The 21491-nt window shown below is 43.0% G+C and overlaps 1 protein-coding gene across 2 annotated transcripts in view; it reads right to left on the bottom strand.

The window, feature by feature from the left end:
* Nucleotides 1–21491, bottom strand: part of KNL1 (kinetochore scaffold 1) — a 53177-nt gene that overhangs the window by 27787 nt on the left and 3899 nt on the right. For both annotated transcript variants that reach the window (XM_069729756.1, XM_069729747.1), the window contains exons 4-10: nucleotides 16324–16383; nucleotides 15969–16030; nucleotides 14789–14841; nucleotides 13922–13952; nucleotides 11625–11659; nucleotides 11482–11534; nucleotides 3721–9924 (exon numbers count right to left, since the gene is read on the bottom strand). In XM_069729756.1, coding sequence (XP_069585857.1) covers nucleotides 3721–9924; nucleotides 11482–11534; nucleotides 11625–11659; nucleotides 13922–13952; nucleotides 14789–14841; nucleotides 15969–16030; nucleotides 16324–16383 — 6498 coding nt within the window. The remainder of the gene's footprint in view (nucleotides 1–3720; nucleotides 9925–11481; nucleotides 11535–11624; nucleotides 11660–13921; nucleotides 13953–14788; nucleotides 14842–15968; nucleotides 16031–16323; nucleotides 16384–21491) is intronic.

The raw sequence follows: 21491 nt of genomic DNA, 5'->3' as shown, positions 1-21491 counted from the left end.
GTATGTGTATATGTATGTGTATATGTATGTATATATTTATTTATATATTTTAGATGGTAGCCCAATTCTAACGCATCGGGTATTCTAGAATATATATGTAGTTTATTTATGAAGATTTTAGAATAATACATTGAATACACAGGATTCGGCCGGCCACGACCAATTAGCGAAGCGTGGTTCAAATCCCGCACCAATTCGGACTGCGCCTGTCGCTGATTGTTTGCGGCCGGCCACGTAGTATACAGCACAGCCACGTAGTAAATGGCACAGCCCACGGAGTCTATAGCACAGCCCACAGAGTCTGTGCTACGCCAGATGACCTGGCCTCCACAGTCACCAGACCTGAACCCAATCGAGATGGTTTGAGGTGAGCTGGACCGCAGAGTGAAGGCAAAAGGGCCAACAAGTGCTAAGCATCTCTGGGAACTCCTTCAAGATTGTTGGAAGACCATTCCCGGTGACTACCTCTTGAAGCTCATCAAGAGAATGCCAAGAGTGTGCAAAGCAGTCATCAAAGCAAAAGATGGCTACTTTGAAGAACCTAGAATATAAGACATGTATAATACCATCTAAAATAATATATATACATACACACACATATACATACACACACACACACACATACATACATACATATATATCATAAAGATTTAATTGTTTTTCAAATAAACTCATGGATGGTATTGTGTCTCAGGGCTCAATAGATAACTGAAATCAATCTTAAACACATGTGATAATTAGTTTTCCAGGTGATTCTAATTAAAGGAAAGCTACTTAAAAATGATGTTCAACATTATTAAGCAGGCCAAAGGTTTCAAGCAATATGAGAAATAAAAATGATCTCTCTGCTGCTGAAAAGCGTTAAATAGTACAATGCCTTGGACAAGGTATGAAAAAATTAGATACTTCACAAAAACTTTGTGATCATCATACTGTGAAGAGATTTGTGATCATACTGTGAAGAGATTTGTGACAAACAGAGCACAGACAGATTTCATGCAGATAAAGGCATAATGAGGAAGGTTTCTGCCAGACAAATTCATTTGATTAAGAGAGCAGCTGCCAAAATACCATTACAAAGCAGCACACAGTTATTTGAAGCCGCTGGTGCCTCTGGAGGTGTATGATGCTTCAAAGGCTTGCTGTGGTGCATAAACCTACTATTCGGCCACCCCTAAACAGTGTTCACAAGCAGAAACGGTTGCAGTGGGCCCAGACATACATGAAGACTAATTTTCAAACAGGTCTTGTTTACTGATGAGTGTCGAGCAACCCTGGATGGTCCAGATGGATGGAGTAGTGGATGGTTGGTGGATGGCCACCATGTCGCACGAAGGCTGCGACGTCAGCAAGGAGTTGGAGAAATCATGTTTTGGGCCGGAATCATGGAGAAACAGCTGGTGGGGCCCTTTAAAGGGACACTGTCACCTGAATTTGGAGGGAACAATCTTCAGCCATGGAGGCGGGGTTTTGGGGTTTTTGATTCACCCTTTCCTTACCGGCTGGCTGCATGCTGACTGCAATATTGGATTGAAGTTCATTCTCTGTCCTCCGTAGTACATGCCTGCACAAGGCAATCTTGCCTTGCCCAGGCGTGTACTATGAAGGACAGAGAATGAACTTCAATCCAATATTGCAGTCAGCATGCAGCCAGCCGGTAAGGAAAGGGTGAATCAAAAACCCCAAAACCCCGCCTCCATGGCTGAAGATTGTTCCCTCCAAATTCAGGTGACAGTGTCCCTTTAAGGTTCCTGAAGATGTGAAAATGACCTCTGTAAAGTAAATAGCGTTTCTGACTGACAACTTTCTTCGATGGTCTAAAAGCAGAAAAATACCCTCAGGAGCAAAATCATCTTCATGCATGACAATGTACCATCTCATGATGCAAAGGATACCTCTGAGTCATTGGCTGCTTTGGGCATAAAAGGAGATAAACTCATGGTGTTGCCACCATCTTCCCCTGACCTCAACCGTACAGAGAACCTTTGGAGTATCATCCAGCACAAGATCTATGAGGGTGGGAGGCAGTTCACATCAAAACAGCAGCTCTGGGAGGCTATTCTGACTTCATGCAAAGAAATACAAGCAGAAACTCTCCAAAAACTCAAGAATGCAAGAAATGTGAAGGTGATATCAAAGAAGGGGTCCTATGTAATGTAACTTGGCCTGTTAGGAGGTTTTGTGACCTCCTAATGCTGCAAATTCCACAAATGAGCATTTTCAGTTCTTTAAAACATATCAAATGGTTAGAAATTCTACTGTGCCTAATAATTTGGAACAGTGCATTTTGAGTTTTTATTCATTTTGGAGATTATACTGTTATCATTGGGAGGTTTCTTCAATAAAATTCGATGTATACTCTAACGCAGGGGTCCCCAACTCCAGTCCTCAAGGCCCACCAACATGTCATGTTTTCAGGATTTCCTTAGTCTTGCCCAGGTAATAATTGCATCACCTGTGCAATGCAAAGGAAATCCTGAAAACATGACCTGTTGGTGGGCCTTGAGGACTGGAGTTGGGGACCCCTGCTCTAACGGGTGAGTACTTATTAGACTGACTGTCATTTGCACCTACCATTTAGGAAAATCTGAGAAAAATGTCATCTGCATAATAATTTGGAACATAGTGTATATATATTATATACTAGATGGTGGCCCAATTCTAACGCATCAGGTATTCTAGAATATGTATGTATAGAGCAGCCACATACTATATAGCACAGGCCACGTAGTATATAGCAGCCATGTAGTATATAGTACTGCCCACGTAGTATATAGCAGCCATGTAGTATATAGCAGCCATGTAGTATATAGTACTGCCCACATAGTATATAGCAGCCATGTAGTATATAGTACTGCCCACGTTGTATATAGCAGCCATGTAGCCCACGCAGTATTTAGCTGTGTGGGCACATATCCCTGTTAAAAAAAATAAATAAATAAAAAAATTAAAATAAAAAATAGTTACATACTCACCCCCTGGGATCAAACGGCGCTGTGGCGATGGGCGCGGCTGCCACCATCTTCGGTTCCCAGGATGCATTGCGAAATTACCCAGAAGACTTCGGTCTCGCAAGACAGCTAAGTCTTCTGGGTAATTTCGCAATGCATCGCTGGGAACGGAAGATGGCGGCAGGCGCGAGCGGCTCGGCGGACTACGGAGGGTGAGTATAGCAGGTTTTTTTTTTTTTTAATTATTTTTAACATTACATTTTTTTTTTTTTTACCATTGATGCCGCATAGGCAGCATCAATAGTAAGAAGTTGGGGACACACAGAGTTAATAGCGGCGGTAACGGAGTGCGTTACCCGTGGCATAACGCGGTCCGTTACCGCCGGCATTAACCCTGTGTTAGCAGTGGCAGGAGGAGAGTATGCGGGCGCCGAGCAGTGACTGCGGGGAGTAAGGAGCGGCCATTTTCTTCCGGACTGTGCCCATCGCTGATTGCTCACGGCAAAACAGCCACGACCAATCAGCGACTTGGATTTCCTTGACAGACAGAGGCCGCAACCGATGAATATCCGTGACAGGACAGAAAGACGGAAGTGACCATTAGACAATTATATAGTATAGATATAGAAAATATATATATATATATATATATATATATATATATACACATATACATACACACAGTATATAGAGATATATATATATATATATATATATATATATATATATATATATTTTTTTTTATCATACATCTACCCACGACACGTACCTGTCCATCTTCATCCAGCCTGCCTCTCTTTTCTCTTTGACTCTCAGAGTCAGGATCGGTATTACGGCCTCTCTTCTGACCATTCATAGAGTCTTTGGGTTGAGAAGTCGATATGTTCACATTCTGCTGAAGAGCTTCTTTCTTGCATAACTCATCCCAATCCCCTTCAGGCACCGCATAGTCAAATATGCTATTGATCTCTTGATCATCAGGAAGCATCTCTTGATCTATACACTGCCCATAATCAACATCGTGTAAAGCCTTGAGAAGTACTTTAGAACTTTCATTATTTTTGGGTTGAGCTTCAGAAACAGAAGACAGAACCAGGTCAAAGTTACTGGTGCTTGATGCCCTTTTATTGGGCAATTTGGGCTGAAACATTTTGAGTGATCGCCTGCTTGGTAAGTATTCCATCGATATTGTTTTAGTTCTCTCAGTAGGTTCCTTTGCTTGAATGGTTTCTTTGTTTGCCATCTCGGAACTTACCAAGACTTGTTCTGTAACTGAACGTGAAGGACATAAAATTTGAGATGTTGCTGGCAGTTGATCGATAAGGCTTGAGACAGGCGCAGTATGATGGGGTGAAAATATCGGCTTCTGTGTTAAACTCTTTATCGATAAGAGGACATTGGTGACACTTCTGCGCTGATTTCTACTCTCTTCTGGTAATTCAGCTGGATTCCCTAACACTTCAAGTTCAGAGGAGATGCCTTTAGTAAGATCATTTATATTTGATGTATCACGTTCTTGGTGAAGAGTTATAGCCTCTAAGTTTTCAGGGTCTAAAGCTTGGTTGATTAATCTGAAGTTATTGATTTCTTCAGTAGCAAGGGCAGTCCTGTCCTGGTGCTCTACATCATTACATTTTTCTTGTTGTGACGCAGGTTTAATGACATCTTCCAACATTTCATCTTTAACCACAATGTCCATTTCTGGAAAACAGAAAGACACCCTTTTCCCTTTTGACTTGGCTTTTTTCAACTGAATGTCTTGTGCAACTTCTGAATCTTTCTGAGAAGTTTCTACTTGAGGGACACAAGCTTTCGGTTGTTCAGTCGAACAGTCTTTAAATTCCGAAGTTATCAGGTTGGATTCACATATTAAGGGGTTGCTAACAGGTTGGAGTCCAATGCTTGCATTTATACTCTCAATTTTAGCCCTTAGCAATTGGCTTTGGACTTCGTCAGAAACTGATTTATAGTCGGAAATACAATTTTCCTCTAAACTTTCTATCTTGCAATCTACACCAATGACTGAATTGGGAGTTAGTTTGGAATCCACATTAGCCGAGATGCTATTTCGAAAGGAAATAGGCCTATTTTGATGGTCAATAAAACCCACAGTATTATTAGACTTCTCCAATATCAAATCTAATTCAGTATTATATGGACCAGGCTTCAACAAAGAGACATCTTCAACTGGACTTGTGTGTACTTGCGGGAGCTCACCATTACCCAAACCCTCGGAGAAGATTCCTGATCTTACAGGCAATGAAAGTGATCTGGTGTAACTTTTCCTATGACAATTCTCTAGCCTTTCTGTTGACTCCAATTCCATTAATTCGTGACAAGCTTTTCCACCATCATCTTTAATTATGCCTACGTTAGAGCTGGGAATATGGCGATTGTGGTCTAAGAAGTTGACTTCTACAGTAGTAGAGTAGGCTTCAATGATATCCATATCCGGTTCACTTGGAAGCATTCTATCACAGTTGAGAGGCAAGATCTTATTCCTTTCTACCAAAACATTGTTTTCTTGCAACTTTGATAACTCACTTACTGAGATATTCATTGATGCATCATTTGTTTCTATAGGCACAATTAAATTATAGGATTTGGATTCAGAAACTGAAAGAGGTACACTTTCTGCATTTGATGCAGCTTTAGGTCTAGATGTAGTAATATCACCACATGTACTGACTTGGCCACAAGAAGCCATGGCTAGCGATTCTTGAGAACGGGTCTTCGAAGGACAGGAGATATATGCTGCCTCAAATGATTTGTTTTCAATAGCCATTGTATAAGATCTTGTCATTTCCATATCACCTTCATTACATAAAGTTTTATTGACAGAAGCCTTATTTTCCATCCCCTCAGGAATATGAATATTTGCATGGGTCTCCTCCACATTGCAAAGTTGAAGTATTGTGCCATCATCGGGAACTAAAGACCTTGGACGAGAAGAAACACTTTTCCGATTCGAAAGACTTTGTGAAACTGAAGCATTTTTATTATGTAGATCTGATATTTCATCAATAAACACAGTGTTTGACTTGGTAATGTCCATGTCTTCACCTTGAAAGCATATCCCAGATGTAAGATCGTCTGCCTCATCACTGGCATTGCCTATTAGATCAAGAACAGATATATTCCTCGTATTCTGAAATCCTGTAGTAACATTTTTAGGCTTCTCGCTGTCAAATATTTTGCTTTCGATTGCCACCGTATGACATCTTGTAATTTCCATATCACCTTCGTTGCATACAGTTTTATCGACAGAATACTTCCTTACTAGATGCACAGTAGCATCAACATTTGTACTGGTCTCTTCCATATTGCAAACTAGATGTATCGTTTCATCACTGGAGACTAACGGCTTTGCACAAGAAAGGCTTTTCCTTTTTGAAAGACTGTCTGAAACATGAACGCCTTTATTCTGTAGCGTTTCTGATATCTGATCAATAAACACAGTGTTAGACTTTGTAATGTCCATGTCTCCACCATGAAAGGATATCCCAGATGTAAGGTCACCTACCAGATCAATGGCATTAGTCGTTGGGTCAAGAACAGATTTTTTAGTAGCAACCAGAAGTTGTGCAGTAACATTTTTAGTATTTCCACCATCCAACATATTGCTTTCAATTGCCAGTGTATGAGATCTTGTCATTTCCATTTCATCTTCATTACATATAGTTTTATCAACAGGACACTTTACTAGTCCTTCAGAATGTTGAGTATTTACATAGGTTTCATCCATATAGCAAACTGGAAGTTTCCTTTCAGCACTGGGAGCTAAAGTCTTTGGACGAGAAGAAACGTTATTCCTCTTAGAAACGTCTGAAATGTTAACACCTTTATTATATAGCTCATCTGAGATTTGATTGATAAAGGCAGTGTCGGACTTTGTAATGTCCATGTCGTCACACTGAAAAGATATCCTGGATGTAAAGTCATCAGCCTGAAGAACAGATTTTCTCTTTGTATTTGCGAATCCTGCAGTAACATTTTTAGCCTTTAGACAATCCAATATTTTGCTTTCGATTGCCACCGTATTACATCTTGTAATTTCCATATCACCTTCGTTACATACAGTTTTATCGACAGAAGACTTCCTTAGTAGATTCTCAGTAACATCAACATTTGCATTGGTCTCTTCCATATTGCAAACTAGACGTATCGTATCATCACTGGAGACTAATGACTTTGCACAAGAAAGGCTTTTCCTTTTTGAGAGACAGTCTGAAACATGAACGCCTTTATTCTGTAGCTTTTCTGATATCTGATCGATAAACACAGTGTTAGACTTTGTAATGTCCATGTCTCCACCATGAAAGGATATCCCAGATGCAAAGTCACCAACCAGATCAGGGGTATTCGTGGTTTGGGCAAGAACAGACTTTTTCGTAGCATCCATTTCTGCAGTAACATTTTTAGCTTTTACACCATCCAATAGTTTGGTTTCGATTGCCACCGTATGAGATCCTGTCGTCATTTCTATATCACCGTGATTGCCAACAGTTTTATCAATTGGGATTTTGTTTTCCAGTCTTACGGTACGATCAGCATTCGAATTGGTCTCCATAATATTGCAAACTTGAGGTATTGGTTCATCATCAGGAACTAACGACTTTGGAAGATAAACGCTTTTCCTCTTTGAAACGTCAGCACTTTTATTATGTAGTATTTCATCGATACACACAGTGTTAGACTTCGTAATGTCCATGTCGTTATCCTGAAAGAATATCCTACATGTAAGGTCATCTGCCAGATCACCAGCATTAGTCGTTAAGTCAAGAACAGATTCGCTCTTCCTATTTAGAAACTCCGCAGTAACATTTTTAGCCTTCACGCCTTCCAATATTTTGCCTTCAATTGCCACAGTATGAGATCTTGTCATTTCCATATCGCCATCATTACATATAGTTTTATCAATGGAAGCCTTATTTACAAGATAAGCAATGGCATTGGTCTGCTTCATATCGCAAGCTGGAAGCATTTCATCACTCGGAACTAAAGCCTTTGGATGAAAAACGCTTTTCCTCCTCGAAAGAATGTCTGAAACGTGAGCATCTTTATGTGGTTTATCTGATATGTGGTCAATAAAAACAGTGTTGGATCTTGTAATGTCCATATCTTCACCTTGAAAGCTTTTCCCAGATCCAATGACACTTGCCATATCATCAGCGTTGGTAGTGAAGTCAAGAACAGATTTTCTCTTCGTATTCTTAAACTCCGTAGTAACATTTTTTGTCTTTATGCCTTCCAATATTTTGCTTTCGATTGCCGTCGTATGTGACCTGGTGATATCCATATCCTTCTGGTCATAGAAAAATAAAGTCTTATCCTGCAAATCACCAGACACAGGAGTATTCTCCAGCTGGTTTGTACTTTGCGTGTTAAATATGTTGCCATCTCTGGATTCTGATTGGTTACTTACAGAAGAGAGAATTTTATACTTTGGGCCGGGAAGCGGCACATCACTTCCAGGCTTTTGACCGTCAAGAATAAACGTATTTGACATGGTAATGTCCATATCTTGATTACATAAGGTCTGATTGGTATAGTGCTTTTCATTTAAATCAATGACTGAATGAGGCTTAGAAGTGTATTTCATGTCCCTAAGCTGACTCTTATTTACTAAGGAGGTGCTCAACATTGCATTACTTTTTGACACCCTATTACCGAGCTCAGAAATCACCTTATTTTCTATAGCTACCGTATGTGCTCTTGTCATATCCATGTCGTCTTGGTCACATAGGCACACAGTATGTTCCTGTAAGGCTTCAAACACTGGATTTCCTTTGTTCCCAGGCTGCGATTTTCCATCAGCGAGAAGTAGACCAGCATTGGCGTTTGTCATTTCCATCTCGCCTTCCTCGCTATGAAGCTGTTGCTTTAACACCTTATGGTCTGTGTCCACCTTGCGACACATTTTTAATTCTGTAGCCAAGTTATCCGAGGAAGCAGCAGGAGTCATGTTCTGTAAATTAATGGATCGATTATGTAATGCGAGTTGATTTAGCTCATTGATAATCATAGTATGACTCTTTGTAAGCTCCATGTCGTCTTCAAAAACGGTTTTATCAGCGGCAGAGCACCTTAATGTGGTTTGTACATTTGGAACAGATCTCCTAATTTGTGCATTACCATGTAAAAGTATATTTTTAATAGTCATTGTATGTGAACAGGTCATGTCCATGTCACCCTGATCATGTTGGAATAAAAGTGTATTATTTTGCAAGGCCATAGAAGGTGCCCTCCTGGCATCCTCAATGAAACCAGAGTTGGACTTTGTGAAGTCCTTGTCTTCACCTTGCAAGCATGTCCCAGATGTCACAGCATTAGCAGTTAGGTCTAGAACGGATTTTCTTTTTGTATTCTGGAACTCCGAAGTAGCGTTTGTAGCCTTCACCCCTTCCAATATTTTGCTTTCAATCGCTGTCGTATGCGACCTGGTGATATCCATATCATTCTGTTCATATTCAGACATAGGAGTATTGTTCTGCAGATGGTTTCCATTTTTCTTATTAAATTTGGAAAATTGCTCAGTAAGAATATTTGTGTTCTGTCTTTTTGCTATTTCGCTCAAAACTTTGTTGTCAATGGAAACAGTATGCGACCGAGTCATTTCCATGTCTTGCTGGTCACAGGTGAACAGCACTGTCTGGTTGTCATCATATGTCCCAGTGGCTTTCGATTTCTCCCCTTCCAAACTTGCTAAGAAGTCACTAAACTTTATTTTGTTCTCCATGGAAGAATCTCTTTTAGCATCAAAATGTTTTTCACCACCAGTGGACAATGAAAAGTTTTGGTTTTTGACTACTTCTTTGCTGTTTTGGGACTGTAAGCTGGCCAGAAACTGTTTGGTATCTATCTTCTTAGTTCCTTCATCAGTCAGTCCGTGAATGGTTACAGTGTTGCTTGCAGTCATATCCATATCATTGTCTGAAGAGAAGAATATCGTCCTGTCTTTAGCATAATTCCACTGTGAAAGAATAAAAATCATAGATTAGAATAAGAATAAATGCTGTCAAATTTAAATACATAAAAAACAAACATGTTAGAGACCGTCCATACCAGCTGTTCAAATTTGCAAGCTTTAAATTGGACCTGTTACAGCTCCTCTTTTATGCTAGCTGTAAAACATGTTTGAGTATTCTATTTTTGTTTTAAAATCTGCCATATGGTTCCAGAGATATGGGTTCATTGGTTTAGCGCCAATTTTTATGGTCTTTACAAAATGGGCGTGGCTTACAGGGCAATAATACAGAGTCACCTAAAGACACGCCCCAGAGGATCCTGTGAGCCACTCATTGATTAAGACTAGAAAGAGTTAGCACCAAGTAAAAAAGGCCTATATTTCTGGAACCAAATGGCGAACTTAAAAATAACAAAAAAACAATATATATTGCTGTCTGCTAACAGTGGGTCCAGTTGACACTTATGCAGATGTCAGTGGCCATGTTGTATACTCCCACCTAACTGCTTCTCCAATGGTCTGAGCTCAGTGCAGTTTAGTGGAGATTCAAGATGTGGACGGAGCATGGAGATACTAAGGAAAGTGAGCACGTGGGTATATCAGTTCATCATGACACCTTAATTCATATGTGCTAAATCCAATCTATATATATCTATATATATATATAATTGTCTAAGGGTTTGTCTGTCTGTCTGTCTTGGAAATCCCGCGTCTCTGATTGTCGAGGCCGCCAGGCCTCGACCAATCAGCAACGGGCACAGCGACGATGATGTCATAAAGGACGTAGAAATCCCACGTTTCTGATTCAGCGACGGGCACAGTATCGACGTAGATGTCATAATGGTTGCCATGGCGACGATGATGTCATAAAGGTTGCCTCGACCAATCAGCGACGGGCACAGTCTGCCACGAATTCTGGAATCATCATTGTCCATATACTACGGGGACATGCATATTCTAGAATACCCGATGCGTTAGAATCGGGCCACAATCTAGTATTTTAATATACAGCAAAGGGTGGACAAATAATGAGCTGGGTCAAGCACTAAGGTGATCTAATTTCCTCAAAAAAAAAAAAAAAAAGAAGTCATTTATGAGATATTATAATTTTGGTTGAATTATACAGACTCCGATGCAGACTAAGAACCCTGGCTTAACATTGGATTGTAGCACAGCTCTGCTGTACTGAAAATCCTACTGTCCTCACCTAATTCATGAAAAACAGGTGCACCTATGAACCGACATCCTCCAGCCACATCAATAGCTACATCAACCATACAAATAAAAATTTCCCATCTATCTCAGTCAGAAAGCACAAGGGAGAGAGACCTACAGTACTGAGAGGAAGCAGGGTGCTACTGTACCGTTAATAGGATAATAGGACAGACCATTAAGTTCTGAAGCTGGATGCAGATAGATGCAGGGGAATACAGCCATTGTAGGAATAACCATTAAATATGATGCAATGCCTTTTCAATTCTGTGTAAAAGGCCAATTTCTAGGTCTTCTAATGCCGATTTTACAGCCCTAACTTTACATAGTAGCACAGAGTAATTCACTTACATCTGAATTGTGACCTGGAGCCTGAATTGGTCCATGAAGCAGGGTCTCCATTCCTGAAATAGTTTTTCAATAAAAACACAGCATCAGTAAATAAAAAGACTTTTCTCTATAATTTACAGAATATAATTTAAAGATTTGTGTACCTGCAATCCCATATTTATCTGCTGCTCCTCTATAGCTGGGAAATGAAAAGGACAGTCATTAGGGATAGGAAAAGTTTACGAATTTTACTAGCACTAATGCCAATCTGCTGGGTAATGTTCTGGCAACCGCTTAGCTTAAATTATAACTTCAGTCTAATAAATCTATAGCTTATAACCTTCATAGACTGTATACAAATATGGTACTCAATTCCAGGGCTTACCAAGGACGAGACAGTCAATGGTCTTTAAAGCAAATAAAACTTTAAAAAAATAAAATAAATAAACAAACAGGACCTGGCACTTAGGCTGTGTGCACACGATGCAGATTTGGTGCAGAAAAATCTGCTGCAGTTCTGCACTAAATCTGCATCTCCTGGCAGAATCTGCAGGTGCGTTTTTTATGCGTTTTGTGTGCACAAATCTGCACAAAAAACGCATCAAAACGCATAAAAAACGCACCTGCAGATTTCTATTATGGAGGGGTGCAGAAACGCTGCAGAACTGCACAAAAGAAGTGTCATGCACTTCTTTGAAATCTGCAGCGTTTCTGCACAGATTTTTCTGCACCATGTGCACAGCTTTTTTTTTTCACATTGATTTACATTGTACTGTAATCACAGTGCAGTTCTGCAGCGTTTCTGCTGCAGAAAAATCTGCAGCAGTTCTGCACTAAATCTGCATCGTGTGCACATACCCTTAATCTCAAGAATTAAATGCCCTGTAATAATCCCTGAGCTTCCCCGATTATAGTATTCCCCCCCCCCCCCCCCCCCCCACAAGATTTGCACTGCATCGCTCCATTGCAGAGATATTATCACTTATTCTTCTGGAGCGCACTATGTGAAATCTCTGCCTGCGGACCAGCTGGACATTTCTTTATAGTCTTCTTTAGGGGCATGCATCTTCCCAGATACTACCAATGAGATCAATAGCCGATCTTGCAGTCTCAGACGCCTGAGCTGTGATTGGCAGCATTTGGGAGAGAGGCGTGAAATATGCACCCCCAAAGGCGGCTCTGAACAAAAACTCAGTTGGTCTGCAACCAGAGATTTCACATACTGTGCTCCAAAAACAACAAATGTGAATATCTCTAATGGAAAGACGCAGTGAAACAGATAACAGAATCAGGGGAGCTCACAGAATGAGCAAGTGACAGGTCCTCTGCAAATTAGTTTTTATAATGGCTAGGTGGGTTCAAGCTATTGGATGGGACAGATCTTCTTTCCATGCATAAATGGCGCTACGATTCAAACAGTTAAAGAGGATGTCCACTATTGTAGTATTGATGGCCTATCCTTAGGATAGGTCATCAATGTCCGATGGTCAGGGGCAGACTTCTGATAGTGACCGAGGAGGGGACGGCACATCCGCATATTCACATCAATATGAGGTAGTAGTGGCCACCGCAGAGTACTGCACAATCAGAAGATGCAAAAGAGCACAGTGAGGTCAAAAATACTCTTTTTTTTTTTTTTTTTACAACAATCACAGTAATAAGCAAGTGCTAGTCAAAAGATGGAAAAACAGGGTATTTAGTTGATACATTTTTTTTGCAAAAAAACGTATACCAAGCTGCTCCACCAATCGTCAAGGTATACCCATATAAAGCAGTCCTACCTAATGTATATAATCCCTATCTGATGTATTTAAAAACCTGATCATCTGTATAGTACCTGTATAAGCAGGGTTCAGAGAGGGAATTTTCATGTAGACATGCTGGATGGAACAGCTTTGATGCAAATGACCCATAAGGAGTGGTGGACTCCTTTTTTTACAACAGAGTATTTTTGACCTCACTGTGCTCTTTTGTGTCTTCAAGTTTCTTGGTGGTGCGTGAACAGGTTCCTACAAACTTGTTCATTGGGCAAGTAGCCCATGTGTTTCTGGTTCACAATCAGAAGATGGTCAGCTCTACAAGCGAGTATTCCCGTCACCGATGACCGCGGAACGGTAGTGGTGCTGCCTGCCAGACCCCTACCGATCAGACCTCGATGACCTATCCGTAAGATAGGTCAACAATGTAAATAGTAGTGGACAACCTCTTTAAATCCACAGCATGACAATTTTGATAGGGTATCTGTAATCGATTTGTTGCATATTATTTTTCCATTGACTTCAAATGGGAGAAGCAAAAATCCACAATAAATGTTTTATTACCTGTGGATCTATAGCAAAATCCTTCAGGGGATTTTAACACCAATAATTTTTTTTCTTTTATTATATTTTCAGATTCCACTAGAAAATCAGCAAAGTAAATCATTTCCCTTCCCACAAAAGCAGCAAAAACTTATACTTACATATTGGTGCAGGAATTGCTAGACGTATAACCTATATATATTATAAAAAAAAAAAAAAAAAAAAAGGATAACAAGTCTGAACATGAAACCGTTTAATATAAGATAACCTGATATCCTATATGCTCTTAAAGGAGTTGTCTGGGCAAAACAAAAATCACTGGGCCCAGGAGACTGAATATGCAAAACCCATAATTCCCTTCTGCGACCCACCTGGATCCAGAGCAGATAGCTTTGTGGTGGTGTCACTGTTCCGCTGCAACCTGTAACTGGCTGCAGGGGTCAGGTGAGTTGAGTGTAATCCAATAATTTATGATGACGTGCTGCTTGAAGTCACCTCAAAAATGTCAAAAATGAATAAGGCATAAAAAGATATTCCCTATAGCGGATCCAATAAAGGGCTAAAAACCCATTTCTACAACATACCGGAATGAGGTTGCTCAATGACCTATACAATGCAGACACTAAGAAGCTTCACTAGAGCCCTGCCAGGGCCTGTCACACAGTGATGGCAGTAGAGCAGTTTCTTGGCAGTAGGTTCAGCAGCAACTCACAAAAATCGAACGATTAAGCTGCGAACCATGAAATCAGGCAGCTTCTAATTTAAAGAGGCAGTATATAATGGACAAGGGGTGCTGCAGTGAGTTTACTAAGCAGAAGAGACGCTGGGGGACTCGAATGTAGAGGACAGGTCACAGAACTCCCATCCGGAAGCTGAGGGCTACCTATGTGGCTGCAGAGCCTGGCTCCTGAAAAGTCCATTCACTCATTTGTAGCCATTACATTTCAGATTTTTAGCTGTGGGAAACCCCTTTAAATGTATTTTAGGTTAGTGTGCAATGTTTCACCTGAAAAATGTACATAGATTACCTTCATTTTCTTTATCATCTGATCCGGCTGACTGCAGCTCTGGTGTGAACACTCTGGAAAAAGAACAAAATAGTGGTCAAGACTGGTTTTCTAGATAAAATTAAATGCTGCCCCCCACGCCATCAAACTATTTTTGCACATGGAATTAAAAGCAATATCATATGCAATCGGGAGATGGATAGTTAGAAAAAGGCCCAAAGATTATTAAAGCCAAATCGTCACCCCAATGCATCTATGGACAAACTGCAAAATTCAACAAGAAAAAACAAAGCGCCAACAACAGTTTATAGTCCAAAATATTAAATGTAATTTATTGTAATTGAACAACAAACAGGTACAAGGTAAAACATGAGAGACATGCAGCAATGCGGCACATGTATGTGCCCAAAAGAGCGGTGGACAGCACGAGGGGTAAATCATAGGTGTAAGAGGGCAATTCCACCAAACAAAGCCATAATAAAGCTGGTATGTAGCACAGCCAGTAATGAGCTAGCACCCAAAACTAAATAACACCTCACCAATAGAGAAAGATACAACATGAGAGGGGGAATTGCCAATGAAGATACCCTTAGTGTAAACTCCAACCTCTCTTGCAATGTAGGCAAGAGAATTGTGAATATATATTTTCTTTTCCCCTTGATCTGTGAAACTCATCATAGGTTGCTGCAGGGAGTATGGCCCAGGCACCAAGCTCACGTTATACTTGGCACATAGGATTGAAACGGCCTTCTTGTCGGTGTGTGTGTGCCGACTCCCATCACTCCCCCACCATGCAACTACAGTGAGCCGTTGGGTTATCTGATGAAGGCCCTCCATGGCTGCCATCTTCATCCTCCTGTGATGCTCACCCCAGAGACTGGACTTCAAAGGAGAACAGCAGTCACACTTAGGCCACATTCAGTATTTGGTCAGTATTTTACATCAGTACTTGTAAGCTAAAACCAGGAGTGGGCGATAAATGCAGAAGTGGTGCATATGTTTCTATTATATTTTTCCTCTGATTGTTCCACTCCTGGTTTTGACTTACAAATAATGATTTAAAATATACTGCAATTCAGATGAGAAGGTTCAAGTTTGTTCGGGGGGGGGGGTTGCAGTTTGTTGCCACATCTCCCTAAAGAAATTCAATAAAAAGTAATTGAGATGTCATATGGGCCCCAAAATATAATATTTACAGTACCTTATAGTCTCGGCGAAGCTCACCCGGCGAGAGCTTTTCTGTCGATTTTCAATATTTGGTTCCTATGGATGGAAATAACGGGACAGAATTATTCATTCTCCCTTTGGCAAAAATAAAAAATAGTAAAGATGCACAGAAATGTGTCACAGCAGCGAACACTTGGTACCACTGAAGACCGAGAACGTAAACATTGGTCAGTTATGATTATTTCCATCCCACCATAAAAGTGGTTGTCCCCTCTCAGAAGTTTTTTTGCCTACAAGTACAATTTAGTATAAAACAGGGAACATCGCACTACAGTAGAAATTAGAAGACCATGACAATGGATTTGGGTGACTTTGCAAAAACCACTGACCTGACTGGGTTCCTTCCCCCTTCCAGCATCTTCCACAGGACTGTGTGTCGATTTTAAAATCTGAAATACAAGAAATCCTCATCACGGGATGAAATCATGGGGTGTATTACAAGAAAGCAATAGATTCTGGTGTTTCGGATCCGGACTTTCCATGACAAGAGTGTTTGCCAATAAGTGGGGCAAACACTTATGGATGACCCATCCTAAGAACAAAATAGGGTCTAGTAAAGCATTAAAGAGGGTTGTCCACTAGGTCAGATGATTAGTGGCCGCTGCAGATGGCACACAACAATAATATGTCACCAACAGGAACAGTGCCATTGCAAGAGGAGAGTCTATACTGCTTTTATTTTAAATTTGGGTCTTTATTGGCCTACGCTGGGGTGGTCCAGTAGTGACAACCCATGTAAGGCATATTCCTACGTGCAGACTGCACCACATCATGAATAACCATTTTCCTGGAACAACTTTTGCTATAAATTCTTAAAGGAGTGTGTGCCTCTTGTAGAGCAGGACGTCACCTCTCCCCTGCCTCCCAGATTGCTGGAGGTGGTTTGCTCGACTGATCAACAGTTCAGACCAGCACCATGGTCACACTGCCAGTCTGCATTATACGCACTACAAAGCTGAAAGCGGAGGAGCCCCGAAGACGGTAGGACCAGCTCGTTTCAGAGGAGCCCCGAAGACGGTAGGACCAGCTCGTTTCAGAGGAGCCCCGAAGACGGTAGGACCAGCTCGTTTCAGAGGAGCCCCGAAGACGGTAGGACCAGCTCGTTTCAGAGGAGCCCCGAAGACGGTAGGACCAGCTCGTTTCAGAGGAGCCCCGAAGACGGTAGGACCAGCTCGTTTCAGAGGAGCCCCGAAGACGGTAGGACCAGCTCGTTTCAGAGGAGCCCCGAAGACGGTAGGGCCAGCTCGTTTCAGAGGAGCCCCGAAGACGGTAGGGCCAGCTCGTTTCAGAGGAGCCCCGAAGACGGTAGGACCAGCTCGTTTCAGAGGAGCCCCGAAGACGGTAGGACCAGCTCGTTTCAGAGGAGCCCCGAAGACGGTAGGACCAGCTCGTTTCAGAGGAGCCCCGAAGACGGTAGGACCAGCTCGTTTCAGAGGAGCCCCGAAGACGGTAGGACCAGCTCGTTTCAGAGGAGCCCCGAAGACGGTAGGACCAGCTCGTTTCAGAGGAGCCCCGAAGACGGTAGGACCAGCTCGTTTCAGAGGAGCCCCGAAGACGGTAGGACCAGCTCGTTTCAGAGGAGCCCCGAAGACGGTAGGACCAGCTCGTTTCAGAGGAGCCCCGAAGACGGTAGGACCAGCTCGTTTCAGAGGAGCCCCGAAGACGGTAGGACCAGCTCGTTTCAGAGGAGCCCCGAAGACGGTAGGACCAGCTCGTTTCAGAGGAGCCCCGAAGACGGTAGGACCAGCTCGTTTCAGAGGAGCCCCGAAGACGGTAGGACCAGCTCGTTTCAGAGGAGCCCCGAAGACGGTAGGACCAGCTCGTTTCAGAGGAGTGCGCAAGCCCTGAAGCCGGAAGAACCAGCTCATTTCAGAAGAGTGCATGAGCCCTGAAGACGGTAGGACCAGCTCGTTTCAGAGGAGCCCTGAAGACGGTAGGACCAGCTCGTTTCAGGGGAGTGCGCAAGCCCTGAAGCCGGTAGGACCAGCTTGTTTCAGAAGAGCGCACGAGCCCTGAAACCGGTAGGACCAGCTCGTTTCAGAGGAGCAGAGGAGCCCTGAAACCGGCAGGACCAGCTCGTTTCAGAGGAGCAGAGGAACCCTGAAGCCGGTAGGACAAGCTCGTTTCAGAAGAGCTCACAAGCCCTGAAGCCGGTAGGACCAGCTCCTTTCAGAAGAGCAAGCCCTGAAGCCGGTAGGACCGGCTCGTTTCAGAAGCGCGCACAAGCCCTGAAGCCAGGAGGACCAGCTCGTTTCAGAGGAGCAGAGGAACCCTGAAGCCGGGAGGACCAGCTCGTTTCAGAAGAGAGCGCAAGCCCTGAGGCCGGTAGGACCAGCTCATTTCAGAGGAGCCCTGAAGCCGGTAGGACCAGCTCCTTTCAGAAGAGCAAGCCCTGAAGCCGGTAGGACCGGCTCGTTTCAGAAGCGCGCACAAGCCCTGAAACTAGTAGGACCAGCTTGTTTCAGAGCAGAGGAGCCCTGAAGCCAGGAGGACCAGCTCGTTTCAGAGGAGCAGAGGAACCCTGAAGCCGGTAGGACAAGCTCGTTTCAGAAGAGAGCGCAAGCCCTGAAGCCGGAAGAACCAGCTCATTTCAGAAGAGTGCGTGAGCCCTGAAGACGGTAGGACCAGCTCGTTTCAGGGGAGTGCGCAAGCCCTGAAGCCGGTAGGACCAGCTTGTTTCAGAAGAGCGCACGAGCCCTGAAACCGGTAGGACCAGCTCGTTTCAGAGCAGAGGAGCCCAGAAACTGGGAGGACCAGCTCGTTTCAGAGGAGCAGAGGAACCCTGAAGCCGGGAGGACCAGCTCGTTTCAGAAGAGAGCGCAAGCCCTGAGGCCGGTAGGACCAGCTCATTTCAGAAGAGTGCGTGAGCCCTGAAGACGGTAGGACCAGCTCGTTTCAGAGGAGCCCTGAAGACGGTAGGACCAGCTCGTTTCAGGGGAGTGCGCAAGCCCTGAAGCCGGTAGGACCAGCTTGTTTCAGAAGAGCGCACGAGCCCTGAAACCGGTAGGACCAGCTCGTTTCAGAGCAGAGGAGCCCAGAAACTGGGAGGACCAGCTCGTTTCAGAGGAGCAGAGGAACCCTGAAGCCGGGAGGACCAGCTCGTTTCAGAAGAGAGCGCAAGCCCTGAGGCCGGTAGGACCAGCTCATTTCAGAAGAGTGCGTGAGCCCTGAAGACGGTAGGACCAGCTCGTTTCAGAGGAGCCCTGAAGACGGTAGGACCAGCTCGTTTCAGGGGAGTGCGCAAGCCCTGAAGCCGGTAGGACCAGCTTGTTTCAGAAGAACGCACGAGCCCTGAAACCGGTAGGACCAGCTCGTTTCAGGGGAGTGCGCAAGCCCTGAAGCCGGTAGGACCAGCTTGTTTCAGAAGAACGCACAAGCCCTGAAACCGGTAGGACCAGCTCGTTTCAGAGCCCTGAAGCCCGTAGGACCAGCTTGTTTCTTCGATATCACTAAAGTCCCTATATCACCCTACAAGACATACCAAAAAAAATGGGACACACAGAAACACACACACACACACAAGACCAAGGACAAACCCCTAATGGAGAGACAATGTCTCATATTGTGTTGTAAACTTTATCTCGCAGTATCTAAAGTGCTAGTGTGGCCGCAACTGAATAGTTGCAGTGGGAACCAGGAGCGCACCCGATAATCAGCTGTTTGGCGCCAAAGATACATGTGTCACGGTTGTGTGACAGGCACATCGCATTACATAGAGAGCCTGTGTGTTCCAACTGTCACACAGCCATGACACATGCAGCTGCGGTACCAAACAGCTGATTATTAAAGGTACCTTCACACATAACGATATTGTTAACGATATCGTTGCTTTTTGTGACGTAGCAACGATATCGTTAATGAAATCGTTGTGTGTGACAGCGACCAATGATCAGGCCCCTGCTGGGAGATCGTTGGTCGCTGAATAAAGTCCAGAACTTTATTTCGTCGCTGGACTCCTGCTGACATCGCTGGATCGGCGTGTGTGACACCGATCCAGCGATGTCTTCACTGGTAACCAGGGTAAACATCGGGTAACTAAGCGCAGGGCCGCGCTTAGTAACCCGATGTTTACCCTGGTTACCATCCTAAAAGTAAAAAAAACAAACAGTACATACTTACCTACCGCTGTCTGTCCTCCAGCGCTGTGCTCTGCTCTCCTCCTGCACTGGCTGTGAGCCGGAAAGCAGAGCCGTGACGTCACCGCTCTGCTTTCCGGCCGCTGTGCTCACACAGACAGTACAGGAGGAGAGCAGAGCACAGCGCTGGAGGACAGACGGCTGTAGGCAAGTATGTAGTGTTTGTTTTTTTTTACTTTTAGGATGGTAACCAGGGTAAACATCGGGTTACTAAGCGCGGCCCTGCGCTTAGTTACCCGATGTTTACCCTGGTTACCGACATCGTTGGTCGCTGGAGAGCGGTCTGTGTGACAGCTCTCCAGCGACGCTGCAGCGATCCGGATCGTTGTCGGTATCGCTGCAGCGTCGCTTAATGTGAAGGTACCTTAAGAGTGCTCCATGTATCCGGGTTCCAGATGGAGCTACTCAATAAGCGCTATTAGCGAGCCGAATAAGGAGGGATCCGACGATATTCGCTTATGTTCAGTGGAAGGTAATAAGCAGTAAATAAATTTAAAAAAAATCTGAGGGATTTTTATACAATACCAAGCACTTTGAGGACTTTACACTTAACCGTTCATGATTTAACCCCTTTACCCCCAAGGGTGGTTTGCACGTTAATGACCGGGCCAATTTTTACAATTCTGACCACTGTCCCTTTATGAGGTTATAACTCTGGAACGCTTCAATGGATCCTGGTTATTCGGACATTGTTTTCTCGTGACATATTGTACTTCATGACAATGGTAAAAATTATTTGATAGTACCTGCGTTTATTTGTGAAAAAAACGGAAATTTGGCGAAAATTATGAAAATTTCGCAATTTTCCAACTTTGAATTTTTATGCAATTAAATCACAGAGATATGTCACACAAAATACTTAATAAGTAACATTTCCCACATGTCTACTTTACATCAGCACAATTTTGGAACCAAAATTTTTTTTTGTTAGGGAGTTATAAGGGTTAAAAGTTGACCAGCAATTTCTCATTTCTACAACACCATTTTATTTTAGGGACCACATCTCATTTGAAGTCATTTTGAGGGGTCTATATGATAGAAAATACCCAAGTGTGACACCATTCTAAAAACTACACCCCTCAAGGTGCTCAAAACCATATTCAAGAAGTTTATTAACCCTTCTGGTGCTTCACAGGAATTTTTTGAATGTTTAAATAAAAATGAACATTTAACTTTTTTTCACAAAAAATTTAATTCAGCTCCAATTTGTTTTATTTTACCAAGGGTAACAGGAGAAAATGGACCCCAAACATTGTTGTACAATTTGTCCTGAGTATGCCAATACCCCACATGTGGGGGTAAACCACTGTTTGGGCGGATGGGAGAGCTCGGAAGGGAAGGAGCGCCGTTTGACTTTTCAA

This window comes from Ranitomeya imitator, chromosome 1, assembly GCF_032444005.1.
Source record: "Ranitomeya imitator isolate aRanImi1 chromosome 1, aRanImi1.pri, whole genome shotgun sequence".
Classification (NCBI taxonomy): domain Eukaryota; kingdom Metazoa; phylum Chordata; class Amphibia; order Anura; family Dendrobatidae; genus Ranitomeya; species Ranitomeya imitator.
This window is presented reverse-complemented; position numbering and strand designations above follow the sequence as displayed.